Source organism: Quercus lobata, chromosome 5 (genome assembly GCF_001633185.2).
Source record: "Quercus lobata isolate SW786 chromosome 5, ValleyOak3.0 Primary Assembly, whole genome shotgun sequence".
NCBI lineage: Eukaryota > Viridiplantae > Streptophyta > Magnoliopsida > Fagales > Fagaceae > Quercus > Quercus lobata.
Genome location: NC_044908.1, coordinates 60,835,045 through 60,843,570, shown reverse-complemented (window position 1 = coordinate 60,843,570; position 8,526 = coordinate 60,835,045). Strand labels below are relative to the sequence as shown.

General features: G+C 42.8%; 1 protein-coding gene and 1 long non-coding RNA gene across 2 annotated transcripts; both read right to left on the bottom strand.

The window, feature by feature from the left end:
• Positions 1 to 1,627: 1,627 nt before the first annotated feature.
• On the bottom strand, positions 1,628 to 1,864 carry LOC115988552. Its single transcript, XR_004091569.1, has 2 exons — positions 1,824 to 1,864; positions 1,628 to 1,750 (listed from the first exon to the last, which is right to left on the bottom strand). It is a non-coding gene; the product is annotated as an uncharacterized LOC115988552 (long non-coding RNA).
• An 83-nt stretch (positions 1,865 to 1,947) lies between these two features.
• Positions 1,948 to 7,665, bottom strand: LOC115990842. The gene is made up of 4 exons (XM_031114614.1): positions 7,558 to 7,665; positions 3,457 to 3,559; positions 2,075 to 2,767; positions 1,948 to 2,003 (listed from the first exon to the last, which is right to left on the bottom strand). The coding sequence occupies exons 1-4, from the start codon at positions 7,663 to 7,665 to the stop codon at positions 1,948 to 1,950; spliced, it is 960 nt and encodes a 319-aa protein (XP_030970474.1).
• Between the last annotated feature and the right edge of the window lie 861 nt (positions 7,666 to 8,526).

The window sequence follows — 8,526 nt, the reverse complement described above, 5'->3', positions numbered from 1 at the left end:
AATCCTTTTGTATAAGCTATTTTTCATTCCTTAGCCGTACGCCGGAAGAATCACCATCAAATCTCAAAGGACAGAAGCCTGACTCTCGGTTCGATCACTATCGCCGAGCAGGCGGAAACCTACAAATAATAATCTAAGGACAGAAACCTGATCCTCGGCTCGATCACTATCGCCGAGCAGGTGGAAACCTACAGATAAGTCTCTAAGGACAGAAGCCTGACCCTCGGTTCGATCACTATCGCCGAGCAGGCGGAAACCTACAAATAATAATCTAAGGGCAGAAACCTGATCCTCGGCTCGATCACTATCGCCGAGCAGGTGGAAACCTACAGATAAGTCTCTAAGGACAGAAGCCTGACCCTCGGTTCGATCACTATCGCCGAGCAGGTGGAAACCTACAGATAAGTCTCTAAGGACAGAAGCCTGACCCTCGGTTCGATCACTATCGCCGAGCAGGCGGAAACCTACAAATAATAATCTAAGGACAGAAACCTGATCCTCGGCTCGATCACTATCGCCGAGCAGGTGGAAACGTACAGATAAGTCTCTAAGGACAGAAGCCTGACCCTCGGTTCGATCACTATCGCCGAGCAGGCGGAAACCTACAAATAATAATCTAAGGATAGAAACCTGATCCTCGGCTCGGTCACTATCGCCGAGCAGGTGGAAACCTACAAATAATTCTCTAAGTACGAAAACCTGACCCTCGGCTCGATTCCCGGTTCAGCCAAAGCCTAACCCGACCCTTTTTCAAATACTAAGTCAAAAAGCGCTCTCAAAATACACTAAGCGCCGCGTAAATGGTTCTCGGGGGTACTATTACATTAAGCAGCCATAGCACTGGCGTGGTTCAAGCAAAACACGAACAGAGATAATTTCATTCGACAAATTCAAACGGAAAAAGAAAACGGACTTCTAATTAAAGTAGAGCAATTGTTCGGTCACCACATCCCGGTGACATAGGCAAATAAAACCAACAAAATAAAACAAATGTTCGGTCACCGCATCCCGGTGACGTGAGCAAGTAAAACTAATAAAATAAAAATGAGCAAGCAAGATAAAAGCAAAATTAGCGGGGAGGTTGGTTCGGCGGTATCACTTCCTGCTGGCCGGCCAAAGAAAAAGGCGGGGCCTCACCGAGAAGCTCCTGCACAGTCGGGATACTGGTGACTTCCATTTCCTCAGGCTCGGCGTGAGCATCGATTTGCTCAACCAGCTCCCTCATACTGGCTGTCTCTTCCTCGTCAATCGCCACCGGGGTACCCTGAGCAGCAGGGGAGGGGCTCGGGAATGGGATTTGGCCGGGGTCTCTCAGATGCGAATCCTTAGGAACACCCATTGCCTGAAGGGCGGCAAACCACCCGGCCTCAAAGCCCATATTCCTAGCCCGAGCAACCACCGGCTCTACAGAGTTTTCGGCATCAGCAAAGCCGACATCATACCACTTCTGCTCCGCGGCTGCCAAGCCTGCCCTAAGGTCAGCTATCTCCTCGGCATTGGAAGTGTTAAGGCTGATGGCTTGGGCTAGCTTAAGCTCCGTCTCATTCTGCTGGGTTAGGAGCTCCGCACACCTTTTCTCGGCCAGGGACCGGTTCTTCTCGGCAACTGCAGCCTTTTTCTCAGCAGACTCGGCGGCCTTCAGTTTTTCCTTAGCCGTTTTCACCGCCGCCTCGCGCGCCTCCTTCTCGCGCTCGCTCTCCTCAGCAAGCTCCCGTGCCCGAGCAGCCACAATGTGGGCCATTTGAGCAGCCTAGCAAGGACAAAAGTTAGAAAAAAGGCAAAAGGAAACCTGTATGAAGAACTAGATAGACAAAAAAAATTACCGCAATGGCGTGCCACTCTAACCGGCGCCCTACGGACTCCTCGGATCCATCCTCGAAGGCATGCACATCCTCGGGAAGTTGGAGAGCTTCGGCCAAAGATTGGGCAATACGGCCGCCCTCGCCTTTATCCCACATCCGAATGCAGGCGGTTGACGGCAATGGTTTGCCGTCCAGAAGGATCTTCGGCTCCCACGCAGGAGCCACTTGGGAGGAGGACGCGCCCCCCGTGCCGGCTTCAGTCGGCGGCTCACGGATAACAATACCACCTGTTGGACGGGGAGGAGTCTGGGCAGCGACCTCGCCCGGGCAAGTGGAAGGTTGATCGGTGACCTTTTGCTTCTTCCGGGCACGTCCGGCCTGCGGTGGGGGTGAAGGCTGCGGCACTTGACCCCGGCCCTCGGGAGGAGGGGGCTGATTGGATTGTCTGGCACCGGGCACAAACCGTTCTACCGACAGCACTTTTCTAGATACCATCTTTCCCTTAGGCCGGGCAGCTCTAGCTAAAAGGGCGGCCGCTTCTATCACTTGTTGTTGGTTCACGGCGGCCGGATTCTCGGGGATTGGCTGCTCTTGCGCTTGGCCTTGCTGCACGGCTTCGTGGGCTAACTCCCTGATACGCCGGGATGCTTTTTCCGCGGATTCGTCTCTCAAAGGGGCTAGCTCGTCTGCGCGAGTAACCCGCCGGCCAAATTCCCTCGCTTCCCCGGTTGTAAGACTCGGCGGTAAAAAGTTCACGTACCGAACGTCTATATACGACAGCAGGGGGCTGTCAACTATCAGGGCCTGCTTGAACGGCTGCCAAGTAGAATAAACCGGCTCCACACCGAGGATCAAATGCGAAGCCCGGAGTTGCCCGTCCCAATGCACGTATATCTCAGAGCGGAGGACGAAGTTTAAGTCTTTGGCGTGGACGACTCTGAGGTCCTGCACAAACACTTTGCCGTCTGCAAAAGATCAAATGACGCATTAGTCTCTAATCATAAAAATTCTTTTTACCGAGAGGAAGAAAATGAGAGGCGAAAGAAAGCAGTTATATGAAGGGGATGGAACGAACCCACTTCACGCGGCGTAAGGGGGCAAGGAAACTCCCCGGCAAACCAATTGCCGCTCACCCTAACGAACTCATTGGCGGAGTTCCTGTTCGAATCAGGTAGGCATGATATCAGCCGTACCCGTGCATCCCTTGTCTTTAGGTAATAACCGGTGGCTTTGCTCCCACAGAGCCTATACATTTGGTTAATGTCATGGTGGTCTAACTGTAAGTTAAAGGTGTGGTTCAACTTACTGACGCAACTAACTACCCGGTAAAAGTTGGGGGGAAGTTGGTCCGGGCACAGCCCGTAGTAAGTGAGTGTGTTTATTAAGAGGGGATCCACGGGAAACCTGACCCCACCTTCTAGAATGGACATCAAAGGAAAGAAGGCTATACCATGCCCTCGGTGGAGTTCAATATCGCTCTCATGGCAGTAGGCCACATCCACGTCATTGGGAATGTTAAATTTACTCCTAAAGGTGGCCAAAGCAGCCGGGGACTCTAGGAGGTAAGAGTAACCCATCTATAACGCCTAAAAATACAAAAGTAAACTCAAAGAAATGAAAGTTGAAAGGAAAAGGAAGGGGAAGAAAAACTTACTTTGGGTTCTAAGGAGGAAAAGAACACTGGGTAAGCAAGCGCACAGAAATGTGGTCGGCAGAGAAAAAAAAGCTCTAAAGATTGGCAGAGGAAAAATGGGATGCTGTTCAGAGGGAGGTTATTTATAGAGGAAAGAAAAATGAATGGAGGAAGAAGAAGCGTCTGAATCAAGCATTAAATGGGCGCGGTCTACGAGCAGTCCAACGAACGCCAAGCATAACCAATCCGCACGTCGCTTCGGTTCTCGAACCGTCAGGCAATAATGACGACTGCGCCTGGCGCCGCGAAACGGCGCGTCTTTTGAGATGAATATTAAATGAGAAATGACGGCCAGAAGTCCCAGGCTAAAAGACTCCCGAGGTCAAAAGGTCCCATGCTGCTCCTTGATTCTTCTCGATGACCGAGTATGAATCAAGGGGGGGCTATTGTACGGCACCGAGACCTTAGGCCCATACAGACCCCAGGCCCTGCCCCAATTGTACAGTGCGGTGATCCCAGGCCCATACAGGCCCTGGGCCTTGTCCCGTACTGGCTTTGGCCACAGGCCCAGCCGAAAGGTCCAGTCGTCCTACGCCATTCCCGGGGATTCATAAATAACAAACAGGTGTAGGGTATTAAGTTCCAAGGTGGGCTCGGTCAAACGTTCCCGGTCATGTACATGAGTTATTCCCGGGAAAATGTGGTATGCACGGGAGACGGTGCTGCCGAGCATTATCGGTCCAGATGGAATCAAGTTCCAAGATCATAAATGCAGCACCGCCCTCTCACCTAAACATCCACTTAAATCAAATGATATTGGACCTTCAATGGCACAAACGGTGGCTGTAATCATGATCTTCCCACTAACCTTGGCTATAAATAGAAGAAAGATGGGAGAAGAAAGGGGATTTTTTTTTGGGAGAGAAAAGAGTGAAAGAGTGGACATCAAACTGGGTGTTGCTTTGAGTCTCTGCCGAGAACGACCCATAGTAGGAAATCTTCAAGCCCACTACAAATAGATTGTGAGCCCATAATAATCCAAGGCCCATAGGCCTCGTACTTGGTTCTTACAGTTATGTTGAATCAACTCTTTTTTTTTTCTTTTTTTCATTCTATTCATATGACCTTTTTTTAATTCCAATTTTTATGGGATAAAAACAAACACATTGATTAGATATCTTTAATTTCAATAAGATTTATATGAATTATATTTCAAATGGTACTCTACCAATATATATAACCCTATATATCATTTTTGGAGTGAAACTTATTTCAATATGTGAATGTCTAAATCCTATGACAATACATGTATGTATTCTTTCTTCTTTTATTATTATTATTTTCATTTTGTTTATTTTCTTTAGTGTTATTATTGGTTTTTTGTCTTCATGTGATTTTAATATATGAATTCAAAACATTCGAAAACATTGTCAAGTTTCTAAAGGCTCCTTCTTTGTTTTTGTATTTTGTTTTTATTAAATTGATTAGGTTTTGTGTATTGGTTGCCTTTTGTTTAAACTAATTTTCTTAGATTTGATCTAATTTATATGCTTAGGGTTAAGGTCTTAGAATTAATGATTAAACATGGTTAGAATTAATAGATTAATTTTAACAATTTTCTTATTTGATTTTTATGTTACATCAAATTATCAAGATGTTCTACACGTGTATTCTTGAATTATCAACTTTAATTTTAATTTATAATATTATCCTTTTTTGGAGTGAAGCTTATTTCAATATGTGAATGCCTAAATCCCATGACAATGTAGGTATGCATTCTTTCTTCTTTTATTTTTATTATTTTCATTTTGTTTATTTTCTTTAGTGTTATTATTGGTTTTTTGTCTTCATGTGATTTTAATTAACGAATACAAAACATTCGAAAACATTATCAAGTTTCTAAAGGCTCCTTCTTTGTTTTTGTATTTTGTTTTTATTAAATTGATTAGGTTTTGTGTATTGGTTGCCTTTTGTTTAAACTAATTTTCTTAGATTTGATCTAAGTTATATGCTTAGGGTTAGAGTCTTAGAATTAATGATTAAATATGGTTAGAATTAATAGATTAATTTTAACAATTTTCTTATTTGATTTTAATGTTACATCAAATTATCAAGATGTTCTACATGTGTATTCTTGAATTATCAACTTCAATTTAAATTTATAATATTATCAAGATTATATTAATTTTAGATTTATCAATTGTTTTATTACTTTTTTAAAAATAATTATCAATTTAAAATTCAATTTGGAGTTATCAATTTAATTTATTTTTAGGAAAAAATCTTAGCCCTTATTTTAGTGAGATAATTATTTACACTTGATAATTTTTTTCTTGTATCTTTATTGAATCTATTAAAATATATAATTATTTATACATTTATTTTATATGTTTTTTCATTAAACCGTGCAACGCACAAGCCTATAACTAGTATATATATATATATGTGGGGTACAAGAATTTAAATAAGGTATTTGCGCCACATGTCATACCCATGGCCGAGGGGGCCATTATCGTGCTGAGGAGGTCACATGCTCAGACAGTAGGGCCATGTCAGCAGTACGTTACTAGAAGAGGTCATACTGTACAGAAAAAGTTTCGGGGAGGGGGTCAGCCCTGACATGACCGAAGAGATGGTGGCTGCCACCACATTTAATGCATCCCACCAAATCTCCTGGGTGCATTTATGTGGAGAAGACCCCTGAGCAGTGCTGTCTTAGCTGCCATAACTCACAAAGAGTTTGGGAAGGTGTCTGATGGGACAAGCACTCAAGTAGTGGCCTAGACGATTAACAAATGGAGGGTCAAGATCATTTAAAGGGAGCTATATAATGTAAGAGACCCTCCATGAAGAGGGGATCGGAAAATCTGTAAAGAACACACCGTAGCAACAAGAACTAAAATTGTATCTATGTCCAACAAAACTATATTCAAGAATCATTCTCCTCGGACTTCGCTGGGGAAGGATTTCCTTACTTTGAACTTGTCTTTCTTTGCTTTCTTAATGTCTTTAATCCACTGCGTGTGTTGCCTGATCATTTGAAACCTAGCTTTTAAGCCCACTCTCTACAAATTTATTGTGTTGGGCTTTTTGAGCCTGAATCCTTCTACCATTTGGGGTTAAGAACCAAAACGCCGCCCTTACAATACATACATACATACATACATACATATACATATATATATATATATATATAATATGATGTTGTATAAGAATAAATTGTTGGGTAAATACCAATAGGATGAAGCCATTAGGAGAATACAAGCAACATCATGATATTGAGTAATTAATCATTTATTAGTTATGAAGTTTGAGAGATCACAAAGCCGTTTAAGAAAGGATAAGCGTGCAAGTAGTTATTCAAATGTTCATAAGCATGCAAGCTATTATTTGAGCACGTAAGTGCATCCCCATCCCAAAATCCAATCCTATCCTATTTTACCATCTCAAAAAACTACTTTATCAATTAGGGCCATACCATTTTATAATACTCCCAACATCTCAACTTTTATTTTACAATAATACACACTAAAATAATATAAAATATGCAATAAAATAATATAAAATTATCTACCACACTTATTTCTAATTTCTATCTATTTGTCACTCTGTCAGCCACACCTCCACACAACAACCGCCCTCTCATCCACACCACCTCCACACACCAACCACCGTGACCCAAACCCACCACAATCCCAGCAAACACTAACATGCAAACCAACCAAAAACCAACCATAAACCCCACCACAAGCCATTAAAAAAATTATAAAAAAACCCAGTCACCACCATACAACAACCACCATGACCAAAAACCCACCAAATATCTAGGCACAAACTAACCAAAAAACACCCACAAACCCAACTACAAATCCATTAAAAAATAATCAAACAAACCCACATAAACCACCACCATGCCCATTGCCCTCTTCCCACTACCACCACGGCACCACAAACCCACATCAGCCACTACCACCATCAGTCACCCATCTCCACTACCACAGAAACCCTCCACCACTACAAACAACAAATATAGAAAAACCCACAACCAAATCCATCACCATACCTATGCCGATCTCGTCGCTGCAAACCACCATACCATGCCAATCTCGCCACAAAAAATACCCAGAAAACAGCGCCGAAAAGAATGAGGGAGACCAAGCAGTGTTCGAATTTGCCCAACGTGGCGTTAACGAAGTGCTTCGCCGTCCATCCAGTTCTGTCAGAAATCATTTATATCGACTTCCCTAGTCTCACCTCCACGCTGGACCCATGACCCACGCCAAAATAGCCCACCGTGAGAGAGAGATGTGATGAGAGAGAGAGGCCGTTGTGGAGAGAGAAAGGAGATGAGAAACATAAAAGAGAAAATAAAGTGAGAGAGAGAGTCAGATATGTGAATAAAAAATATTATTTATTTTACAATTGTGCTATAGTGTAATTCTACATTTAGAATCACACTATAGCACAATTGCAAATTTTTTTGCAATAGTTAGATTTTGCAAGACCGGATGTTGCTTGTTTTTTTGCTTTGATGCTAAAATTCCTCAACATATACCATTTACCTTGCCCAATGTGAATGCTCTAAGAGGCATAAGAGTGTGCAAGCTGTTATTTGATCACATGAAACGGACATGGGCATGTGAGTAGTTATTTTATTAGGGAAGTTACTTATTCCAAGTTGTGAGATGATGTGAATAACTACTAATGATGGGGTATAAATAAGAATCAGTTACTCTTTCACATGACACTAGGGGCAAAACCATGCTTAACATTGGGGGGGACAAGGCCCTTACAAAATTTTTAAAAATTAAGTAGTAGTAGGTAAATATATGGACTCACAAATATTTTATGAGGACTTGGCCCCACAAGAAAATAATATTTTATAAATAATTGGCCCCTATAAGAAAATAATTGGACCCAGCTATACATGTCCTGTCTCTTTCCCCCTTTCCGAGATCACTTTATTCATTTTTTTAGCTTTGACTTTACTCTTTTAGCATTGGCTTCCTTTGGAAGCTTCAACACCACTTCATCCACTATTTCTCCTTTAAGAATCTAAGACTTATATGTGTGTGTGGTTGTGTGTGCATG

Coding starts and splice junctions, on each gene's coding strand:
- LOC115990842 (XM_031114614.1), bottom strand. CDS start 7,665: ATGATTTCTGACAGAACTGGATGGACGGCGAAGCACTTCGTTAACGCC. Junction 3,560..7,557: donor TTTTCGGCGCTGTTTTCTGG/GTATTTTTTGTG, acceptor CCCTCTGAACAG/CATCCCATTTTTCCTCTGCC. Junction 2,004..2,074: donor AACAGGTGGTATTGTTATCC/GTGAGCCGCCGA, acceptor TGGGAGCCGAAG/ATCCTTCTGGACGGCAAACC.